Source organism: Mchenga conophoros, linkage group LG14 (genome assembly GCF_057382185.1).
Source record: "Mchenga conophoros isolate Kocher_MC1m ecotype Shallow Benthic linkage group LG14, M_conophoros_male_GT1.1, whole genome shotgun sequence".
NCBI lineage: Eukaryota > Metazoa > Chordata > Actinopteri > Cichliformes > Cichlidae > Mchenga > Mchenga conophoros.
This window is the reverse complement of record NC_140539.1, coordinates 940553-964855: the sequence shown is the minus strand read 5'-3', so window position 1 is coordinate 964855 and position 24303 is coordinate 940553. Positions and strand designations below refer to the sequence as shown.

The 24303-nt window shown below is 45.0% G+C and overlaps 2 protein-coding genes across 6 annotated transcripts; one reads left to right on the top strand and one right to left on the bottom strand.

The window, feature by feature from the left end:
- Positions 1–1107: 1107 nt before the first annotated feature.
- On the bottom strand, positions 1108–12790 carry arcn1b (archain 1b). Its single transcript, XM_085244649.1, has 10 exons — positions 12597–12790; positions 10592–10855; positions 8854–9033; positions 8266–8471; positions 8011–8172; positions 7151–7316; positions 6343–6490; positions 3596–3704; positions 3293–3497; positions 1108–2599 (listed from the first exon to the last, which is right to left on the bottom strand). The coding sequence occupies exons 1-10, from the start codon at positions 12597–12599 to the stop codon at positions 2510–2512; spliced, it is 1533 nt and encodes a 510-aa protein (XP_085100775.1). The 5' UTR covers positions 12600–12790; the 3' UTR covers positions 1108–2509.
- Positions 12148–24022, top strand: LOC146559037 (porphobilinogen deaminase-like). Of its 5 annotated transcripts, none has more exons than XM_085244653.1 (15): positions 12148–12368; positions 15249–15515; positions 17196–17249; positions 17508–17580; positions 18667–18716; positions 18878–18933; positions 19257–19334; positions 19815–19892; positions 19978–20053; positions 20546–20659; positions 20733–20771; positions 20858–20977; positions 21061–21114; positions 22049–22135; positions 22224–24022. In XM_085244653.1, exons 2-15 carry the CDS (start codon positions 15492–15494, stop codon positions 22395–22397), a joined length of 1077 nt encoding a protein of 358 aa, XP_085100779.1. In that variant the 5' UTR covers positions 12148–12368; positions 15249–15491; the 3' UTR covers positions 22398–24022. The 5 variants fall into 5 exon arrangements, with proteins under 5 accessions (XP_085100779.1, XP_085100778.1, XP_085100777.1 ...); XM_085244651.1 differs by lacking the exons at positions 12148–12368; positions 15249–15515 and adding exons at positions 15694–16110; positions 16776–17047; XM_085244650.1 differs by lacking the exons at positions 12148–12368; positions 15249–15515 and adding exons at positions 15694–16110; positions 16694–17047.
- Positions 24023–24303: the final 281 nt, after the last annotated feature.

Genomic DNA, 24303 nt, shown 5'->3' with positions numbered 1-24303 from the left:
AGTCCAAGAAGGCTAGGCAGCGCCTGTATCATCTCTGACAACTGAAGAAGTTCAGGTTCTCTCCAATGATCCTCAGGACTTTCTATGCAGGTGCTGTGGAGAGCATCCTCACACAGAACATCACATCCTGGTATGGAAACAGCTGTGTCAAGGACAAAAAAGCTCTTCAGAGAGTGACCCGTACAGCAGAACGCTGCTGCAGGGCTGCTCCCCCTCCCTACAGGACATCTGCACGAGGAGATGCTGGACCAGAGCAGCTCAGATACTGAAGGACCTGTCCCATCCCAGCAGTGAACTGTTCCAGCTTCTGCAATCAGGCAGAAGGTTCCACACCATCTGGGCAAAAACAGAGGCTGAAGAGGAGCTTCTATGCTCAGGCCATCCCTCCTAAACCAGAACTCCCCTGCATAAGTGACCGAGACAGGACTCGTTCTTAACACACCCCAGCCTGACGCTTCTCACCTTCACCACAGCACTCGACTCTTTAACACCCACTCGCACAACGTCAAATTTCCAGATTGTTTTATTTTATTCAATGTATATAATGTTGTCTCTCCAATGCACAGGCGAGGAGCGTGTGAGGACACATGACCTGCTGAAGTTCACACTGAGCATCAGAATGAGGAGATTGACGGCACAGCTGCTGGAGCCAGGCAGCCTGGTCTCAAACTACTCATCTACTGAGATGTTCCCACACAACCAGCTCTACAAGAGAGAAGATCCAGTGAGCAGCAGCGCTCCGGGTGAAAATGTGTTGTTGATGCTGCCTCCAGCTGATAGGAACAGTAACAACCACTCAATAAAAAAGCCACACAGAAGCTGCTGTGACCCCCACTCATGATCCTGATGAGTGAAGTCCTGTGGGATCAGAGCAGCTGGGGGCTTAGAGGCAAACATTGATCATCAGGAGAAAAACGCCTCAAATGCCAGCAGACTGAGTGGGTGTGGTTAATCTGATTGTTGATAATAACAGGCGTGCTGGCTATTTCTGTTTCACACAGTAACCAACGCAGTGAGCACTACAACACAAACAGGACAAACACGATTTCTTCTTCACACAACGACCTAATTATGACAGGCCCACTGAAACAAAAACCCAAGTCAGACTTACATTTTCCATAATACATTTTATTCCATTAAAGATTCTTTTTTTCTAATTGTACACTGGAATGTCAAGATTCCCCTTCAGTAATGTAGTTAAAAACGCTGCGTGTCGTCAACTTCCACCTCACGTCTACGAAACCACTGCGACAATTTGGTGAGTACAAATTTGGGGAAAAAAGGAAAAAACCCATGAAAGACAAACTCATTACGGTGAATAATAAAGTAAAGGATGACTGTGAGAACAGAAGAGCTGAGCTGGGATGTGAGCGCAGCGAGTGGAGCATCAGGCTGGCAGCCTCTGATCTGTGTGCCAACTTGCACCCACTGCCATCGGAGACGTGAGCGCTCCTGTGGGATGGTAGATTAGGGGCTGGGGTGTTGTTTCTGGGCTTTTCTTCAAAGTCCTGTTTTTGGATATCTGATAGCTGAGAGGTGGACTTAAATGGACCAGAGGTTAACACACAGTCTGTTCTTGACAAAATAAGGAGTGGCTGTAATGGTGTTACCATAAAAAATAAAAAAAAACATTTTCTCCAGATGCAAGTCAAATGTATTTGCTGTTTGGTAACAGCGCAGCCGAGAGTCCCTCACAAATCCTGCTCTTTACTGTCAACCTCCAGATTAGTGGCAAACAATCAAAAACATACAGCAAACAGTAAAAAATGTATCCACGTTGAACATAAAAGGAGAACTTTGCTGATGATGACCTCACACAGTACAGGCGACATACTGAGTACAGCCATGTTTTCCTTTTTAAGCACGTGTACAGAAATCTGGGGAGAAACAAAATTCAAAGCACGAGAGAGAAACAAAAGAAGCTGAATGAAGAACGACACCAAGACATCAGATCACAACAGTTTAGTGATTAAACAAAGTCAGGCTTATAACGACTGAGACAGCTACTATTCTGCAGTTTAGAAAACGTGAAAAGAAAGAGCGAGAATCCCGGCGAGCGAGCGTTGTGGAGGATGCATGAACACCAGGGTGGGCAGTTAAACTACCAGCGCTCAGTGTAGTGGCCCGGTCTACCGCCAGGGTTTACCTGACCGCTAGGCTCTCCTGCACCCCTGCAGTCATCCTCTACTTTGTCCCATTTACAGTTCTGCTTGGCGGACACAAGTTTGCTGTGTGTGTGTGTGTTTGTGTGTGTGTGTGTATTTGCCGGTTCAATTAACTCTATATATAGATGATCCTCTCATACAAACATATAAATACACCACCGCTGCGACGCTCCACCACAGGAAGAGGCCTCGCCCCAGGGCTGACTGAGTCCTGTCGATGTTCACAGTCTCATAGTGTATGCAGGGTGGGCAGGCGAGAGATCTTCAATCTTTCTGTGAAGCATAGATTTAGACTTTTTTTTGTTGGTGATTTTGTTTTTTCAATTTTTTTTCTTTGAACAGGTTTACAGGATTTCATATTTGTCGACGACAAAGGAGGTTTCTGAAGAGAATCTAATGGAGCTGTCGTCGTCTACGTGAGTCACTTTGGTAACCTGTGGACAGAGAAACACGAGTCTGTTAGCAGCAGCTACTCCGTCTATCACAGGGACGAACACACAGCACTGTCATCTGGATTTTAAGCTCACGCCACACTCTGTGGCCTCTTAAACATCCATTCAGCTTTTTGATCCACTGAAAACTTGGATTGTTTTGTTTCTTTAGTTACAAGCAAACAAAAACCACAGAGTGACTTTTTGGGGCAGGCTAATGTTAGCCAACAGCTAACATTAGCCTGCCTTACTATGTAACAAAACAGTCTTAAGTGGACAACATGTGTTTTGTCCCAAATCCCAGGGCCACTCAGTCCCAGTTATTAATGATCTCTTCCCATCTTCCTCCCCTCACCCCCAACCACTCGCGGAAGATGGCCGCTGCTCCCTGAGCCTGGGTCTGCTGGAGGTTTCTTCCCTTCCAACTGTCACCAAGCGTTTGCTCACAGCACAGTGATTGTTGGGGTATTCTCCCTGTTATTGTAGGCTCTTTACTTTAAAAGCACCCTGAGGGGACTTGTTCTTTGCTTCTATATAAATAAAACTGAATTATGAAGTTACTGACGTTTGTCACGTATTAAACTAAAGGCCGATTCACTTTAGAGAACCGAAGACCTTCTGTGGAAAATGTGCTCCTCAGTTAAACAGAGCTTCTGTCCCTCACACTGAAGTCAGCCTCCATCATATGCAACCCACCTGGATGTCGCAGTAGTTGCGCTTAGACACAAAGGACAGGCTGACAGGAAAGAAGTCATTGGGCTGCCCAGCGATGCTGAATTCCAGGCTGCCCGTCTTGTTGTTGGCATCAATGACAGGTAGGCTCCACTCGAGGATGTTTCGCCTGCTGTCGTGTTTGTACTCGCCATCCAGATCACCGATCACCGGAGCTCCCACTCCAGACCTGAGGAGCACCGGGAATGTCGGTCATACACAGGACTGACAGGGATGTGACAGAGTAACAGTTTTCTTCTTATACACATTTTGTGAATAAGTACGTACGGTACAGGGATGCTGATGACCACGTCATTGAGCTCAAGGTTCTCCTCCTGCAGCTCATATTCAATGTTGACATCACAGCCAGTCCCACTCTCTGACGGCCAGCAGTTTACTGTGAGGAGGAAGAGTCGGTCAGGTTACAGTGAGGAGGAGGAAGAGTCGGTCAGGTTGCAGTGAGGAGGAGGAAGAGTCGGTCAGGTTGCAGTGAGGAGGAGGAAGAGTCGGTCAGGTTGCAGTGAGGAGGAGGAAGAGTCGGTCAGGTTACAGTGAGGAGGAGGAAGAGTCGGTCAGGTTGCAGTGAGGAGGAGGAAGAGTCGGTCAGGTTACAGTGAGGAGGAGGAAGAGTCGGTCAGGTTGCAGTGAGGAGGAGGAAGAGTCGGTCAGGTTGCAGTGAGGAGGAGGAAGAGTCGGTCAGGTTACAGTGAGGAGGAGGAAGAGTCGGTCAGGTTACAGTGAGGAGGAGGAAGAGTCGGTCAGGTTGCAGTGAGGAGGAGGAAGAGTCGGTCAGGTTACAGTGAGGAGGAAGAGTCGGTCAGGTTGCAGTGAGGAGGAGGAAGAGTCGGTCAGGTTGCAGTGAGGAGGAGGAAGAGTCGGTCAGGTTGCAGTGAGGAGGAGGAAGAGTCGGTCAGGTTACAGTGAGGAGGAAGAGTCGGTCAGGTTGCAGTGAGGAGGAAGAGTCGGTCAGGTTGCAGTGAGGAGGAGGAAGAGTCGGTCAGGTTACAGTGAGGAGGAGGAAGAGTCGGTCAGGTTACAGTGAGGAGGAGGAAGAGTCGGTCAGGTTGCAGTGAGGAGGAGGAAGAGTCGGTCAGGTTGCAGTGAGGAGGAGGAAGAGTTTGCAGTGAGGAGGAGGAAGAGTCGGTCAGGTTACAGTGAGGAGGAGGAAGAGTCGGTCAGGTTGCAGTGAGGAGGAGGAAGAGTCGGTCAGGTTACAGTGAGGAGGAGGAAGAGTCGGTCAGGTTGCAGTGAGGAGGAGGAAGAGTCGGTCAGGTTACAGTGAGGAGGAGGAAGAGTCGGTCAGGTTGCAGTGAGGAGGAGGAAGAGTCGGACAGGTTGCAGTGAGGAGGAGGAAGAGTCGGTCAGGTTGCAGTGAGGAGGAGGAAGAGTCGGTCAGGTTACAGTGAGGAGGAGGAAGAGTCGGTCAGGTTGCAGTGAGGAGGAGGAAGAGTCGGTCAGGTTACAGTGAGGAGGAGGAAGAGTCGGTCAGGTTACAGTGAGGAGGAGGAAGAGTCGGTCAGGTTGCAGCGCAATATTTACTGCAGTATTACAGCCATGCCAGTAATGATCAAGGTTATTATCGTTAATGAAAACTAACGAAATAACGAAAACTAGAAGTGAAAAAACATTTTCGTTAATGGAAATAAAAACAAAAACAAAAAAGGAAAACTAACTAAGACTGTAATGAGTGTTCACAAAACTAAAATTAACTGAATTTATAGCAAAAATGTGTTTAGTTTCATTGATGTGTGCGTGTCATACAATAGTCGAGGGTGAAAATAAAGTTTAGTTTCCAGGTTTTTTTCTTGCTGTGTCTCATTATGCCAGCAGGTGGCAGTACGTTAGTCGAGTCGTCTGTGTTGCTGCTCCGTCCCACGCAGAATCATGTCAGGAAAAGTCGGGAGAAAGCGCCAGAGTCCAATTTGGGATTACTTTGAATATGACTGTGTTTGGATAAAGCAAGTGTCTTGTAGTGGAACGAGACAAATTATGAGGGACAAAAAGTGAAAAAAAAATCCCACAAACCTTAAAGTGCACTTGAAAAGCTCACACAAGAAGGCTAACCTAGCTTACCTTGAGAAGGGAGCACACTCAACCCTCATCCCCAGAAACAGAAGCTAACACCAGGCAAGGCAGCATGATGCATCCCGAGACAACAGGACAGAGATATCTACATAACTGTGTGAGTCAATTGCCTTCAAAGAGTTTATCAATTCACTTGAACCAAAATTACGAACACCCGGTGCTGCGAGAGTTAATAGTCTCATTGGGGCCAAGATATACATTTTATAGTTGCCTGGTATCAATGGTTGTTCATCTGCCCTAATTTATTTATTTATTTATTTAAAGAACCCATAGGTGGGAATGTGAGTTGTCTGTCTCTGCGTGTTAGCCCTGCGACAGACAGGGGACCTGTGCAGGGTGCAGGTAGCTGGAATAGCAACATACCCAAGGATGAGCAGAAGAGCATGACTGATATGATGAAACTGGGATTTTGTTACACTTAATTATTGCAAACACGACTAAAACTATAACTGAAACAAATCAAAACTAAACTGAAACTAAGGATTTTCAAAAAATAAAAACTAAACTAGCAAACAAATGGTAAAAACTAATTAAAACTGATATAAAATTGAAAATCTGAAGTCAAAACTAAATAAAAATAAAAACTAATGAAAATTGCAAAACTATTAAAACCCTGGTAATGATAATAAGTGCCAGTGGCAATCTTCAACATTTCCCACACAGCCATCTAACATCAAGGCTCCCATTATCTAATGAAATCATTACGCAGCTACTCAGCTAACTAAATATTCACATTTAGGCAGAAATCACAGCGTGCTAATTTAACTTCTTCACTGAGGATATGCGACGCTTGTATTTGTCATACATCAACCCGAATAGCTCAGACTGGGCACACATGTACGGCTAAACACTGTCTACAGATGCCATCCTGTGCTGTGGGAAACAAACATTACTACCACTGTCAGTGTGCTTTCTTAAAGAGGACAGGAGCTGCAGACATCAGGACGTACTGGTTAGAGGTATGAGGGACTCGTCTGTGGTTTGTAGTCTCCACTTCAGCACACCCACATCATTGTTAAGAGGGAAGGACTTCTCCGGGTTCTTCAGGCCAATCACAGACTCAGCTGTGAACAACTTCTTGTCCACATTAGGATGTGTCTAAGAAACAGAGGGCGAGACGCGTTTCAATAAAGATCTTTTACTGTCAAACATCACAGCAAAACAGCCTGGGTCACTTTAAACAGAACAGACTCAGAGGCTTACGCTCTTCTTACCATTTCATCATTTCTTAACAAAGTGAAGAGCTTAAGTCTCTGGAATTGCTTTGAAGAGGGACATTTGCATTTGCAAGCTGCTGTAAACCAAAAACATGCAGTCATCCAAACCTGAAAGGAATTTCTGTGTTTACCTGTCGACCAGGAAAAACACTGCTGTGTCTGCCTTCATCTCATTTTTAACATTACACTGCTCACTTCTGTGTTTTCTGAATGCGGGCTTATAGCGCCACCTGCTGCTCTGGCATGCTCGTGACAGCGTTTAACATAGTTTGTGTGCTTTCACAGAAATATTTCTTAAAACATAATAATTATCTTTGTTTGCTGGATTGTGTTTGAGCCCCTGTAAATAGGGGACCGTGGATATAGACTCCTCATATAACTGTAGCTTCAACGTTCAGGTACACAGCTGAAATCCAAACGCACTTCAAAATTACGATTATGGTTAAAAACAAATGTAATGTAAATAAAACTGAGTTATGTGTTTAACATAACATACACAGTGGAGCACTGTCTGCTGCACACGTGTGTGTGATAAACCAACCTGCAGTTGCAATCCTTTGCCATCATTGTTATTGATAATCAGGCGGATGCGTCCATATTTGTCGTCTGTGACTCGGAGCGTCACCATACCCAGCACCTCCATGTTCTGTAGGCCGCCATCACGGCCACAGGTCAACGTGATCTTCTCCTCCACACGCAGATGCACACTGCAGGTCAAATCACCCACACACACTTTAAGAAAGCAGCACTGAGATGACACTGTGACTGAATCTTAGCATGAAGTTGAAGTTACACCAGTGAGACACACGCACGCACACATGCGCTGAGAAACAGGAGATTTGTAACCGTCCGTTTTCTTCACCTGTCTGTAAGCAGCCTGTCTGTGAGGCGTGCTGCACTGTTGGACACTTTGTTACAAATTAAAAAGCCTCACTTATGAAAATGTTACATTGTTACAATGTTAGAATTAAGTTATAATACAATTATAACAATTATAACTTTAGGACCCACTGAGAGACATCTATGAGCCTGTTAACCGCACCCAGCACACACCTGTACCCAGCATGCACCTGTCACACTGTGGGTGTGTTTGTTTTGTGTCACTAACTGGGTGGTGCATTAAAGCAGGGGATTAATTAATGTACACGCAACCAGTTTTACAACTAGGTGAGGGCGCACTGATGCCAAGCTCGACCTGTAATGACATCATCCTTTATCCTTCTGTTATTTGACTTTAACAGGGAAACTTATATATTTAAGGTAAAAGTATTGGATTGCCACAAATGAGAAGAATAAGTAAATAAATGTGTCGTGATTACAGTTCAGATGTCGTTACTGCAACAGCCTGATGAAAACAGCCAGTCCCAGAAGAATACACAGCACTGAATGATGAGGGCATACCTCTCCATGTTGACTGGTGGGGGCAGAACTTTCGAAACATCGGATCCCCTCTTTCCTGTGGTGGGCATGATGGTTTCACCCTCAGACTTGAGCTTGTCAACAAAATTGTCCACCTCTTTCCCTTTAGCCCCCAGTTTCAGAGCCTTACTGGGTCCACTTGGTCTGAACAGAAACAAACACCATGTCCCATCAGCCTAATCAGTCCACTGTTTGTGCAACCACAACAAAATCTTCCCATACAAACTTGAGTTGTACCTGACTGGAGCCGCTGTGATCTTGGGCTTCTCTGGCTCGATGATGGTGTCTGTGATGATGGTCCCTGAGGACACACTGGTCATGCCAGCGCTGCCAAACCCGCCAAAAGCTGGCACCTTCTTCCCGGAGCGCTCAGCGTCCCTCCTGGCCTGCTGCAGTTCCTTGGCCTTCCTCCTCATCTCTGCCTTGGCCTCGCGCTCCTGAGTCTGTAGGATTACAAAAGAAAGTGAGCAGGGATCAGAACAGCACGCTCAGCGCTAATACAGTCACAGCACGACAGCTGACAGTTACTCTGAAGGAGGGAAAATATAGGACTGTGTTAAATTTTAAATACTGACAGTGCAGCTGTGTTGTCAACCATGCGGGTTCATCACACTTTGCTTAGCCTGTACAGTGTGTACGTCTCATATTCTCCTTCATCTCCCTCCTTCTATTAAGCTTTGAAAAATCACTAAACTCCAATTGTTGCATTTTGTTTCTTTTACAAGACAAATAATAATTGTGTAATATAACTTTCCATGTGCTTCTTTCTAATTTGCCTGAATAATTCAACAGGAATCCAACGAGGCAGGCAGAGCCACATCTCACCTCCCTGACGGCGCGGAACACCTTCTCCTCGTGGGAGTCCATCTCTGTGAAGGTGCGGATCTGAGCCAAGTTGACGTTCTCTCTATAGCCCAGTGCAACGATCTCATCGAAGGCGAAGATCAGATCGAAACAGTGCTCCGATATTTCACTCTCCTCCAGCACACGACAGTACTCTGGGATCTGGAACAGACGGGAGGAGCGATTCATTTAAACTAATGGATAAGGATACAATAAGGACACATTAAGCACCACTGTAGCCTAGTTCTTGCTGACAGACTTTACTAACACCATTTATTTACCCATTATTCCCAGAACCTAATCTTCATTTGCACACCAGCTTCCATACAGATTAACTGGTATCATCTGCCCCACTTCTATCACCATCAACAACATGTGACTGAATACAACAAAGCATCAATTGGATTCACAGCTTTTCCCCACAATGAAAAACTGACATCTGTATGTAGATTTCCTTCTTACCGTGTCCTCACAGTTCGCAGCAGAGGATGCAAAAATGATATATGCCAACAGTGACATGTTTACCGCATGGATACTGGCTGGCCTATCAAACAGACAGCAACGGGGACCCAGGTGTTACAGCTGTTTCTCCTTATTGGAGACAGGGGCCTTTGTGCTGAACAGTAACTGTAGGTAAACAAGGCCCACAGTGGCCTTTTAAACACAGTGATGAATAAGAAAATGTGGCGTAATGCTGTGTGTCCACAGGCAGTGCTTCCTGCACTGGAAGGAAACGTGGACTCACACTCAGAGCGCTTTTTCCTAACACGTGTTGTTGCTAGGCTACAAAGACATCTTCAGTGTTTTGTCCTCTGCTGTTATTTAGTGTTTAGAGCTTCAGAGGAGCTTTGAGTCTCATGATGCAGTAACACTGATTAGAGCAGCTGCTTGCTGAGGGCAGTTTCAACGTAAGAACTTCAATAATAACTTTTTATTATTTTTTTCCTGGTTTGTACATGCAGTGTTTTTAAAACTGTATTTTAAACCTTTATATTTTTTGCTGTTGAAGCCTGACTCTTAACATCTACTGTAATACAAACGTATGGTCGTATTGCATTAACAGCCTAACACTGTTGACTTCATCACTTCAGTCAGCATGAAGTTCAGTGGCCGTGTTGCCTAAAGGCTGGCAGCAAAAGCATCGCTCCACCTCACATTTCAGCTTCTCGCACTTTAACATCATTTCAGTCATTAGATTTTTTTCTTTCTTCATTAATTCAAGACAAACGTGCCTTTCATGCCCAACTACAACAAACTGTGGGAAAGCAACAAAGAGAAGTCTGTAATCTTTCTTTGCTTTCTTTTCAGCGGCCACCAGGGGGCGTCTCCAGGTAAACAGCTGGTGAGTTTATGGGCTCGGTGACTAATTTCAGGCCATAATGAATAAAATATTGAGCCCATTATGTAAATATGAGTTATTTTGGGTGTGAGGATTACCCAAGGTATGCTCATCGGCTAATGTTTGTGATTTACATGCTGCTAGCTAGTCATCTTTTTACAGTGAGATCACCCTTAGTTCATCACAGCTGGTTTCAAAGAAGCTACATCCATCATGTACACTTACTGTAACGTTCAGAACGTACAGGTTTATACAGTGACACGTCTCTACATTTATTCTTCTTTGTTACCAGACCGGTCACCTCGTCGACATGTCAGACAACATGTACTTAAATGCTCTTTGCAAACTGACTTCTATCCAAGCCTGCCTGTGTGCGCTTACCACACGGGAAAACAGTCTGAGTGTCTCCAGGTCCTCCAGGATGTTGCTGTTCTTGGTGGTGATGAGGACCATGTAGAGCTTCTCCAGTGGCTGGTACACATAGCGAACGCTGTCTGTTTCCACAAAGGTGTGCTGCTTGCCCGTGTTCATCAGTTTAGGAAACGCAGCTAGGAGACCCTCAATCCGTGTCCGGGTCATTTCCACAAACTGCCGCGATACGATGGCCTTGCCGGCCTTGGTGCACACCGCCGCTGCCAACAGCACCTGAGGGGTACAGAGGAATTTCACTACTTTAGTTTCCCACAGACCTGAACTATTACAACTAAAGATGCAGTAATCGGACCAACATCTATGCTCATAATAACAAAAGGGAGGTCAGCAAATGTCAACATTCAATTTTTTTTTGTTTCATGTAATATTTTCTTCTTTTATTCCAAAGAAACAAGAAAAAACTAAACAACAAAAAAAACAGAACTGTTTACACTACTGCAGATCTTCATCACACTTACTGAGGATTCATTCATCAGCAGGAAATCTACCACATAGGTACACTGTGACTGCAAACTACTTGGAAACCCTACATCAGAATCAGAATCAGAATACTTTGATCCCTGGGGGAAATTATTTTTTGTTACAGTGCTCCATTTTAAACCAACATTAAGACATTAATACATCTTAACCTGATGTGCTCCTGCCTAAAAATGTAACGTCATGTTGACACAGCCAGAAACAACCGTGACTGTTCAATACCACCGATCCCTCCTGTGAATTTCTGCTACTTTTTGCTGTAGTCTTTGATTTGATTTATCAATCATCTACATATAAGGAATAATAATCATAGTAAATAAGAACACACATTTCACCAAATTACAGGAGGAAGATTGACAAAACTATCAGAGTGAACATGAGGAAATGTACAAAGAAGAGGAAAAGCTTCACATTGAAGAGTGGAGACTCAGGAGCAAAAAGTCTTATTTGCTTTCGTCATAGGTGACACTGCATATAAAACCCAGGAAACGAGCACAATGTAATTAGCACATAATGCACCAGCACACAAATGCTGATAACATTGGCCACTTGCATAGGTTACATCGTTGGCTCTTCAAATATCCACTGTAGAAGTCTAAGTCAGCCATTATCCAATGCTAGCCTGATGTGGCCTACACTCAGGTAGGACAATATCAGCTGATTCTGATATTTAGCGATACAGTGAAGTCAGAAAAACCAGACGAGAGTACTTGTCATTTGATATATTGGTGCTCTCCTGATTACACACGGCTGTAGTTGTTTGAGGACATTACTAAATGCACATGAACTAACCGCTGTTTGCCTTTCTCTTAGGTGAGCGTGTCTTACTGGTGCAGATGTTAGCACAATGGAAAATGATCTTATAAAAGAATCAGGGGTCGTTTAATATAATGAGTATAACAATGGTTGACATAAACGGACGCTTTACGTGGCTGTGCTAAATGACTGGAGGAACTGCATTGATTACACGTTGACAATAGAAATGGAAGAGCCGATCGCACCGATGTGAACTCGATAAAGACGCGCAGCAACTGGTTATCGAAGTCATCGACACTAGCTAACTATAATAACACAGTTGTACGTATAGTTGGGGTATGTCGCAGAGCCGGGGTCGGTTTAACCTGGCTTATTACAATCTGACAGCAGGCAGTGGTTGCACGGATCCGGCTACTGACAGGAGACAACTAGCGCTAGCCCGCAAAGCTAGTTCACGTCAGCACGGACTGCACAGCTAAAGCGCTTCACTCAGGTGAAATTCAACTTTGACGACTCATTTACTCGATTTTAGCACCTGAACATGTCGCTATCACTGTGGCTCCGATAAAAAAAGCACCGTTTATTAATTGTCTTCTTTCGTTCATGAGGGGGGGAGAAGCTAGTTTGCTCATACCTAGCTTTAGCTACTAGCCAATGTTATGATAGCTGCTAGGCCCGATAAAAGGCAGGGAAATAATGGTCACTTTCGACTGTCACTCACCATTGTGGTCTCTCTCTACGGCACGACGGTCGTCAGTCTCTCGCGTTTCTTGCTTTGGTGATTCCTCGTCCCTCTGGAATAGCAAGGTGCGAATATACAGCTGACTTCTAGTTGTGTGATTGTTAGCTAGTTAGCGTCAATATGGCAGCAGCGCAGAGCCACGTCTCCACCGGAAGAGCCGCTGGATCAGCCCACCGTGGAAACCAATGACGTGGGCCCCCAAATGTTGGCCTTGTTGCAAAAAGAAGTTACTCAGATTACTTCCACCAGCGTTTCTTCTTCTTCTTCAGACTTCTGACTACTGACCACAAATTACCTCCACGCGATTACTTTTAACGTTTATCAGCGTATCAGTAACCTGGCAAACACATAAATATTATTCAGAGAGGTTGTCAGAGTAGTTCTGAGTGATAGCGTTTCACGTCTGATGGGGCTGGTCTCCGGGATGAAAATGTCTTCACCCACAAAGCACACAGGGGGTCGTATAAAAAAGAATGATATGCTACAGTCCTCAGTGCAGGCAGCGCTCTCCACCACCATCGTCAAAACACCAAATTCATCCCATCTGTGTCTCCGTGATGTGAACACGTCACAGTCTAATGCAACATATGATACAATTAGTCTTTTCTCTTTGTTGTCCTCCTTACGTTCTTTATGTTACATTTTAACCCTTAATTGTAAACATAAATATTCTCGTTGGGCATTTGTCACCGGACGGGGGGCAACGAACTAACGATGGCTGTGAAGCGTGTGAGGAATGTGACTAACATGTTTAACAAAGTCAGATATATTATGGAATTGAATGTTGTCTTTTAAGTTTAAGTTACAAAAATGTTGAATTCCGTTTATTATTATTATTATTATTATTGTTGTTATTATTATTATTATTATCAATAATAATAATAATAATAATAATAATAATATTTGATAATAATAATATTATTATTATCAAAGAAAGAAAAGTAAACATACTCCAACAATCCATCCTTCTGCTTTTCCAGTTCCACGACTAAGCTGGAGCTTATTCCAGTTCTGATGGGTGAGGGTACCCTGTCACAGGGCTAACACACAGACAGACAACATTCACACGTACAATCAATTTCCAACTTCCTGTTAGCAGGTGTGACTGTGCATGGACAATAAAGAGTTATCTGATTAAACTAACCTGAGCATGTCTTTGGACTGTGGGATTAATGCCCAGACAGAAGATTAATTACTGGAGATAATTAATAAATTATTAAACATATAGAAGAAAAAAATTGCCTTTCATTAGCATGTTTTATTAGGTTAATATTAACATAATAATATTCACTTATATTTGATATTAATTAGTATGTTAATATTTTGATCACGTAGTGAAAAGAATACAGACTTCTTTATTTGCATGGGGGATGAGTGTAGCAGGAAATATTTTAGTTTATGGAAAATAATGGGTTTGATAGCTTATAGATGAGGTAGAACATTTTAAGCAGACAGTTTGAGCATCCATCCATCCATCCATTCGCTTCCGATGAACCTTTTCAGGGTCGCTGGAGCCTATCCCAGCTGTCATAGGGCGAGAGGCGGGGTACACCCTGGACAGGTCGCCAGTCTGTCGCAGGGCCAACACACAGGGACAGACAACCATTCACACTCTCATTCACTCCCACATTCACAGCTAGTGGCAATTTGGATTATCCAATTAACCTATCCCCACAAGCTGCATGTCTTTGGACGGTGGGAGGAAGCCGGAGTACCCGGAGGGAACCCACGCAAACACGGGGAGAACATGCACACTCGACACAGAAAGACCCCGGCCTGATGGTGGAATTGAACTCAGGCAATAGTGCTAACCCCTGTGCCACCGTGCTGCAGTTTGAGCAGACAGTATTTTTCATTTAATGTAAATGCACACGTAAGCAAGATGCTGGTGGCAGGAACACTTTAAGATATTCAGAATGTTCTTAGGGACATAAATCCAACATTCATATGGGAATACTGTTTACATGTTTGTCATGCGCAATGCCTGTGGCTCGGGCGGTAGAGCAGGTCCTCTACCAGTCAGAAGGTTGGTAGTTTGATCCTTGCCTGCTCTTTTCTCCAGTCTGCATACCTGAGTATCTTTGGACGTGATACTGCTGTCTGATTGCGTCACTGGAGTGTGAACACATCGATGCGTCTTTCACCCAGGGGGAGGGGAAATGGTTCTCATTTTAGACCCCTAGCATGAAAAACTACACACGTCACAGTGTTGCAGTAACTTATTTTGGTCACTAGGTGTCGCCATTTAAAAAAAGGAAGAGGAACGCGCGATCCTGTATTTATCTCACTGCGGAGGATGTTGGTTTTTCAATCAACAGATATTTCACTGTTCCATTAAATTATACAGTAACAACGTAAGAATATGCGTGTAATATATTTACTCCCAGTCAGTGAATTCACTGACGCACTGGATACGCCCACAGGTGTGTATGGTAGTTGGCATAAAAGTCCAAAGTTGACAGACAGGTTTTTATGGCCACGTCGTCAGATCACAAAAACATGACACAAGACGTCAGCTTTTAAAGTAATCATTTTAATACTACCGGCGGATATTTAGCAGCCGGAAGTCAATTATTGCGCTTTCCCTTCTTAAACAATAACAATTTTGTTTCTTTTAAACTTCCAACATAGTCACACTTGAAGTCGTGGATGTGAGCACCCACGCCCGCAGAAGCAGAAAGGTCAGGCGGGACCAGGAAATGACCTCTAGCCGGTCCGATGACATCATAGCCACCACGCTCACTCATACGCGGAGCTGTTTGAGACGAGTGCTCGGAGCTCATCCAGGAGTTTGGGTGTCTCTAATAGTCTCTGTGTCCAGAAAAACACGCTGCTGATTCGCGCAACACCGGCGGACTCAACCGAATCACCGACATGTCGGAAGAAGCTAGTTCTCAGGTAGGTTTTCTTCACTGTTCTGTCAGACTTGCTGCTCATTCAGCGTTCACGCGTTGTGTGTAAACTTCGTCATCACGTAGGGCTCGTTGATTGGCTGACGTTTGTGCTTGTCTGCGGATTCTGCTCTCCATTGGACAGGGGGCGGTGTCAAACGTGACAGACAGTAGCTGTAAAAAGCTAAACGTTTTAGTTTGATTTGGGAAGGTTAAGATCAGCGTTGGTTAGAAGCAGGCCGCCAAACAGAGTGCTGGCACCGAAACACTGAACGCTAACCTTACAGGCTGCCTGCTTGTTCATTTGCTAGCCTTAGAGTTCCGCGTGTTAGCTATAGACACCGAAAAACCCCACCGCCACTGTTTTCCCCTCTCAGACTGAAGTCACTCAGAGACACTGATACTGAGTTCACTTAAGCTTTTATATTCCTCCCTCGTGAAATGGGCAGCACTGATTTTGCTCCTGCCTCAGAGTTACGTTGATAAACTTGGAGGTGAACGCATTTAAAAGTTCAGCATTTTATTAAAATGACACTTGGCTGTTATGTCACTGGTGCCGAATGGATGTTCGCCACCTGCTAACATCGGCTACACTATAACAGGTATGTTTCTAAAGGCGCTGAGTAAATACATGACAAATTAATCGATTTTTGGACGCAGTTTTCGGACAGACGGCTGGAAATTCAGTCTTTGTTTTACCCTTCGTAATACCCAGGGTTATGTCTGAGACGTGCACGGGTCAGGTGAAAAATAAATGAGTAAAAAGAAAGAAAATGTTACAAATAATTCAGATTTAATAGTAAGAATAATAATTTAACGATGTAATCTGCATGTAGCGCGCACAGAAATGAGTGAATTATCAGTTATTTTCATTAATAATTAAAACGTGTATAATAAGTCATCTAGTCAAAAACAAACAGTCAAATCAAACATCTGGTGTGCTGTTGAAGATTATCATTTATTTTTATTAAACAACATTTTTAGTTTTAAACTACATCATATTAGCAAATACGGAAATACTCCCGTAAGTATTACTTTGTTTTACTCGGCCACTGCTATTAAAGTCTGACCAGGATCACAAGGAAATAAAGACTTCCGGTGACACGCTTAAGATCAGTCTTTACTCTGAGCAGTGTTTGCATCTTTGCATTTATTTCAGCCTTGTGTGTCCCTGATTAAAAACAGCCAGCAGTGTTATCTGGATATTTCTGTTTGAAGAGGAACGTTTCCACTCACACTCTTCCCTGTGACCACACCCTGTAACCAGGACCCTCCTAAACTGCCTTTTGTAACGGACTCATTGAAAAGACACACTTATCTGTGGGAACCAGAGATATTAGAGGTGGAGGTCCTTAGTGGGGGAGGAGTCAGCTGGGTCCAGTAAGAAAGGACACTGTTTAGTAGCAAGAGGCTATATGACCTCAGCAAAGCTCCTTACCAGGACGCAGCAGTCAGTCCCAGACACACAGCACACAATAGCCTCTACAGTGCAGAAGCTCAGTGTGGATCATGGAGGAAGGACCTTACAAGTACATCAGGGTGAGGCCAGCAGAGAGGGATCATTCATTCGTATTTTAAGTCAGAAAGTGTAACAGTGTTGTGCTGATTGAACATATGAGGAATACATCTCGGAAGCGAGCGAGTGTTTGTAAAATCTTGTGGCTGATCTGGTTTTATGTTCCGGCAGGATGGAAACGGCAAAGTTAGCCGAGTCATTCGAGTGGGAACCCGCAAGAGCCAGGTGAGTATTACATTATTATCCAATCAGGAGCTTCAAATTCAGGCAGGTTTGACTCTAATGTAAAGCTGAACTTACAGATCCCGAGTGTCGGTTGTGAATTATCTGATTTGAAAGCCGCCTGGACCTCCTTTCCACAGAGATAAAACAATCCTGCCTGACGAGTGTGTTTTTATGATAACTGTCTGTCATCTGCTCTGTTCTGCTGATTTAATACGTGTGAAAGGACAGTGAATGCAATGAGTTGATCTTCTGTTGCAGCTGGCTCGCATCCAGACGGACAGCGTGGCCGAGACGTTGAAAGAGCTGTACCCTGACATCCACTTAGAAATCGGTAAGAAGGCAGCCCCTCTGTCGGTGCAGCGTTTCTGCTCTGTCTCCATGTTTCTGTTCAGAGTGAATGGATTACACACATGTTCTTACAGCTTAAGTCTTAAAATTGAGTCTGAATCTGTCCACGCTGTCACTCCATCCTCACCGCACTGAACACACTGAAGTTTGTGTCTTTGTTCAAAGCAGCTGGTGACCTCGTGTGTTTCCAGAAAACGTCACTGAACCTGAACGCGAGCAGCAGTCCAGTTAGACTGTTCCTGCGCTTTTAGCCACAGATGGAAACTAAAAACCAGGAATTATTGAAAAAAGGAAATCCATCATATTACATAGAACAAGCAGTGATTTTGAATATATCGTCCTATTAAAAGGCAGCGTGCACTGATAGCGATTTTGATTGGCCCAGAATATTACCATGTTTAAAATGCCAGTTTTATTCTTCTTTTTTAAGTCTGATTAAAATAAAGAGGAATGGTAACTTTTTAGAAAACAGTAACTAAAACGTTAAAAAGTATTTCAGTGTTTGCAGACAGTCAGCCCACTTTCATGTTCAGTACTTTCTCCTGGGTTTTTCCTTTTTCTGGAGACTGAACCAACACAAAACGGATGCAGCAGTCTTTATATGGATCTGCACATTTAATCGATACCACCACCTGTAAGTCTGCTACCAAATTCAGCAACTCTACTTTTTCTGTTGTCGTCCACCCTCCCACTGCAAGAAGTCAGCATTAAAGCTGTTCAGCAGGAACAAAATGGCTTTACATGATGTCCAAATATTGCATAAATGCCTGCTGCTTAGTGCTCACAGGGATCCCTCTCAGGAGGGAGAGCCAGTTTTTCTCAGGTTTTGATGCTCAGAAAAAAGTTCTCAAATTTGAGGATTTGAAACTTGTTCCTAGAAGCTAAATTACCAACAGCACCATTGTGTAGACAAACAGGATTAATGGCAACATTTTGTGTCTTTACATTTGTTACTAGTTTCCAGTCCGTTGCCTGAGACGGTGCGTTCACTGCCCTGTCTTATAGGGTGGGAAAAGTGCAGCATGCGTTACTGTCGACTCGTCTCATGATCTAATCTTTTGTGTTCCAGTTGCCATGTCAACAACAGGAGACAAAATCCTCGATACTGCTTTGTCAAAGGTAAGGCTTCCAGGAAGTGTAACGGACATGACTGCTGCCACCTACACAGTCTTGTCAGCGCTGACATGAGCTCACTGCTTCATGAGCAACAGTGCAGACCAAACGCTGCATGGAGGTTCTTGATAAATGTGAAGCAGTTAATGGGAATCTGTCTCCTGCAGATTGGTGAGAAGAGCTTGTTCACCAAAGAGCTGGAGAATGCACTGGAAAGGAATGAGTAAGTGTGACCTCTGACACTGCTTCACACTTCCTTCCTATTTTCTCTTCTTCAGAAGCGCTCAGCTCGAATAGTTACTCAGCAGCCTGTAAAATGTGCACATTTTAATGGTTAAAAGAAGAAGCAGCCTAATACCAGTATAGGAACCTGCTAGTTTCAAGAGTTTTGCAACAGAAAATACAGAAAAGCTGTGTGGTGTTAGTCCACAGGAGCATGTGAAGTGCATGCAGAGCCTCAGATGTAGCAGGTGGGCTCTGGTTGCTGCGTAAATGGCTGCATTGTGGAGCTCATACATGCGAGTGCATATCCTGTGTGTGCTTCAGGGTCGACCTGGTTGTTCACTCCCTCAAAGACCTTCCCACCACTCTGCCTCCGGGGTTCACCATCGGAGCTGTGCTGAAGTGAGTCACTCACACACTTCTGACTCTTACAGTTACTTTGGATGCATTTACTCTTTTCAGGACAATTTCAGTGCACCCGGCACCCAGTCTTCGAGAGCTACTGTCCTGCAGCTTTTAGATGCGTCCCTACTCCAGCACAGCCGAATCAAATGGTTTGATTACCTCTTCAGCATGCCATCAAGTGTGGCAAAGGCCTGATAACAAGCCATTCATTTGATTGAGGTGTGTCAGAACAAAGATGCATCTCAAAGCTGCAGGACGGTAACTCTCGGGGACTGGGCACCCCTGGTGTAGTGTGTGCAGTTACATTGTGCCAGTTTAAAATCGATGAAAAACAAGTTATTTCGAGGATTAGGTGTACCAAAGGTGCCACGCAGTGTGCGGAGCACCAGCTCGTCCTTTGTTGGGACAATAAGTCAAATAATGCTTGGGGTCATAGATCGTTGCAGCATTTGTGGTTGTGATCTGTGCGTCTTACAGGAGAGAAAACCCCCACGATGCAGTGGTCCTCCATCCGAGCCATGCAGGGAAGACTCTGGACACGCTGCCAGAGAACAGGTGCAGTCAGAGGGACCTGATCGATGCATTCTTATATCTGCTTACACTTTCCTCACGGCTAACACACTGGACTTCGTTTGTGCAGTGTGATTGGCACCAGCTCGCTGCGCCGAGCTGCTCAGCTGAAGAAGAGGTTCCCCCACCTGGACTTCAAAGACATCGTATCCTTCCTGAGAGCAGTCGCGCTGTTCCTGTGTTTATCAGCTGTTTGCACAGAGGAAACCAGCTCCCCATACACACAACCTTCTGCTGTCTCAACACCATAATGGCTAATTAGAAGGACAATAATTACCTGGATGTTACTACACCACAAGCAGCCATAATCTTCTGGGTAAATGATCATTTTCTCACGTGTGGTTACTGTGTAGTGTTAGCGAATACTATTTTTATTACAGACGCTGGAGTGCAGGTCACAAACACTCACAAACTGGTTTTGACTAGTGTGTGAACAGAGTCGGGCTAAACAAGTACACACAAAGAGGCCAAGCTAGAGGCTAACATCAGCTGATGTTTAGGAAATATATCCAGCTGCTAACAGTCCCAAACTGTGATCACACTGCGCTTGTGTTGATGATGATGACGGCCATTATCCAGTGGGTTTTGAGTGGGCAGTTTCTGGGTTTGGTGGGCTTTTCCTGAGCTGCAGTGTTCAGCGTGGGAACCTGAATACACGGCTGAAGAAGCTGGATGAGAAAAATGACTTTGCCGCCATTATCCTGGCAGCTGCCGGCCTCAGGAGGATGGGCTGGGAAAGCCGCATCAGCCAGGTACACTGTGTGGTTATATGCAGCATGTGGGTGGCACTTCTAGTCTTACAGTGTGATTCTTTCCCCCTGGTAGATCCTGGAGCCCGAAGACTGTATGTATGCTGTGGGACAGGTAGGAACTGCCGAGTGGAAAGGTCAGGAATCCACAGGGCGGGTGGTTGTTCATGGCTCCCAATAAGGTGCATGTGTGTTTTTAAGGGGGCCCTGGCAGTGGAGGTTCGGGCCAGAGATGCAGACATCCTAGAGATGGTGTCCATCCTTCATGACCCTGACACTGTGCTGCGCTGCATAGCTGAAAGAGCCTTCCTCAGACGCCTGGTACACACACACACACACACACACACACACACTTGTGTGAATCTGTGATGACTCTATCATTTATTTGTGTGTTATTTTTGCAGGAGGGTGGCTGTAGTGTCCCAGTGGCTGTGCACACCCAAGTAAAGGACTCCCAGGTAAGAGTGTTAGTGACTGTGGCTCAGCACTGTTATACATCGTGCTCTTGTTAGCTACAGATCCAGCCCTGTACACACTTTATCTGCCACTCGTAGCAGCTGTGGGAGTATTTCCTGCCACTCTGCTGTGTCTCAACAGACTATTGGCACCAAGTGGCAAATACTCATATTTTATACTAATGGCCAGAAGTATCACAACAGTATCAATAATAAATGGTAAATGGCCTGTATTTGTATAGCGCTTTACTCGTCCCTAAGGACCCCAAAGCACTTTACACAACCAGTCATCCACCCATTCACACACACATTCACACACTGGTGATGGCAGCTACACTGTAGCCACAGCCACCCTGGGGCGCACTGACAGAGGCGAGGCTGCCGGACACTGGCGCCACCGGGCCCTCTGACCACCACCAGTAGGCAACGGGTGAAGTGTCTTGCCCAAGGACACAACGACCGAGACTGTCGGAGTCGGGGCTCGAACCGGCAACCTTCCGATTACAAGGCGAACTCCCAACTCTCGAGCCACGATCGCCCCTAATACACAAGTGATGATATCAAACAGCTGCTATGGTTCCTGCTCAGTTTAACTCATCAAAGAAAACTGCTCTGTTGTATCTGCTGTGGCGTCACAGTTTTAGGTTCTGTTGATGCAGTGGCGTGCTTCAGGTCACAGCTGATGGGCGCTGCATGCTGGGCCTCAGCAGGCTTCTGCAAGACGACTGAACTATAAATGCAGGGATATGATAATCAGAAGTTTAACTGTGACTGATCACTATCCTTAAATCATTAGCAGTCGCATGAATATGGAGACAAACCAAGTCCTGTACTGGTACCTATTTGATTCTGCAGCAGCGGCCCGCTCTCATCTGATTTTAAAAGCTTGTTGTTTGAACGTGTGAGTAACCCGGAGAAATCCTGTATGCTTTTGCAGCTGTACCTGACGGGGGCGGTATACAGTCTGGATGGCTCAAACAGCCTGAAGGAAACCATGCAGGTCAGCATCGCTGTGGGGACCCAGGTAAGAGCTGCGTGCATTGTGTTTCTGCCACGTTACCTTCGTTGCACATAGGAACCTGTTTTCATAATAACGTGCGTTTCTGCCACAGAGCTCAGAAAAGGTGGACGAGCAGGTCCAGCGAGTGGGAGTCACGGCCAACAAGATCCCAGGTAGCGTCCAGGACGAGGCCGAGAAGCTCGGCGTCGACCTGGCCGACTTACTGCTCAGCAAAGGAGCCAAGGAGATCCTGACGGTGGCCCGGCAACTCAACGACGTCAGATAGGTCTTCCTGGCTGACAGCGGGGCTCCAGAGCATGCAGGCAGTCGCAACCTGAGCTCCATCTAATGTTGGTCTGCTGACTGTTTGCTGCATGAGGTCAGGACCTGTGGTCAGGGTTGTAGAAAGCTGCTAAACTGGCTGCTATTATCCGCTCACTGAGAGTCCCCGCTGTCTCGGTTCCTGTGCGTTCTCACGCAGAGAACCTCATGGAACCTGAGCCACGTTTGGTAAGAAACACGCAGTGGCCTTCAGACGTTGTTGTCAACACTTAACAGCACCAGTGCTGGCTGATATCAGTCTGTCAGCACTGCCTTCGTCTAATCATTTGTTCCCAAAGCTCAGACCGTTTCATCCACATCTGCTGTCGTAACTCACACAGCATCTTCTCGTTTCGACGGTGCCAAAGACGAGCGCTGTTCATTAAGGCGGACTGTCTGCAAAATTTCAGTTCACGCTTATGTTCACTTTGGCACACCCATTTGTTGCCATCACGAAAGAAGAGGTGACATCCAGCTGTGGAGGGCTGCTTGCTTCCTCATTAGCAGAGAGAGCATATTTGATCCACACACTGGGCTTCAGGAGTGCGTTCTTTAACACTGGTAGTAATGCACATGTGGCGTGTGTGTGGGTTTAATATGACTGCAGCTCCAGCGCCTGCACGTTTTCACTGTCCTGCTCTGATTCTTAAAGCATGCACTGTGGTCTTTTGTAGTGCTTTGCTGGCCACAGGGATGCACTGATATCCATACTGTACTCACTGATGTGTGTCAGATTGACATTTCTGTTTTCTCACATTAGTCGACGTTCAGTGATGGTGTGATGCGGAGCTGTAAGTTCAAGGAGAATAACAAAACGACACAAAGGAAGCTTCCTGTATGAGCTCTCAGACAGGCCAGTGCATCCCTGCTGGAAGCCGATGATGGGGATGAACTGTGAGCTTCATTCCTGTGAGCGATGCTTGAAGACTCCCCAAAGCTGGACACGCATCATCAACAAGAAAACACACGTGATTAGAAAAGTTCCCAGTTTTTGTCATGATGAAGACTCATGCTGTGGTGACGGCCTTCGTCCTGTTACGTTGTTCTGACTTTCTGGATTTAGATCATTATGTAATATTGACAGTAGATTGATTATTAGAGCACCTCTGTTATATTTATGGAGTCTGTATGTCACGATCACTTTAAGTATCTGAAAGCTGATGAGTTGGTTTGAAGGTTTTACTGATCAGGACTCATCAGCTCACAGACGTCAGGTTAGCGGCACATAGAAGGTTTACGCTGCAACATGCTGTACCCCCCCCCATATATCACAATGTGTTAATGATTTTTACTGTGATTGTCTAAGTATTATCTCATTTTGCCTACAAACTGCACACCTGCCTTACATGCAGCAGTCTTCACTCTGCATCATATATCCAGTGTTCATGGAATTCAATGTTCTTTTTCTAGGTTTTTGTTGCATATCTGATTTAAACCTCCTGAGACAATGAGAGGTCATGTTAGCCATATTTGTTTTCAGCTTTAATTTCTTTATAACATAGAAGACTGTTGTACTCAGTAATTTTCCCACAGCGCCGACTGTTCAAAACAAAAGGTCGTCATCAAGAAGCAATAAAGTTACTGTGCTGTGAAAAAGTATTTGCTCCTTCTTATTTTTTTATCATGCACATTTCAGATCATCAGATACATTTTAATATTAGACAATGATAACTCGAGTAAATGCAAAATGCAGTTTTTAAATGTTACTCTATTAATGGGGAAAAGTAACGAGTTCAGTGTTATCAGCCACGACCAGGTCTTATTAATGTCTCACGTGAAAGGTGACGATCTCACAGAGCGACGTGCTGTGGCCCGATCTAAAGAAACAGCCAAGGAACACGATGACGGACATCTATCAGCCTGACAGGATT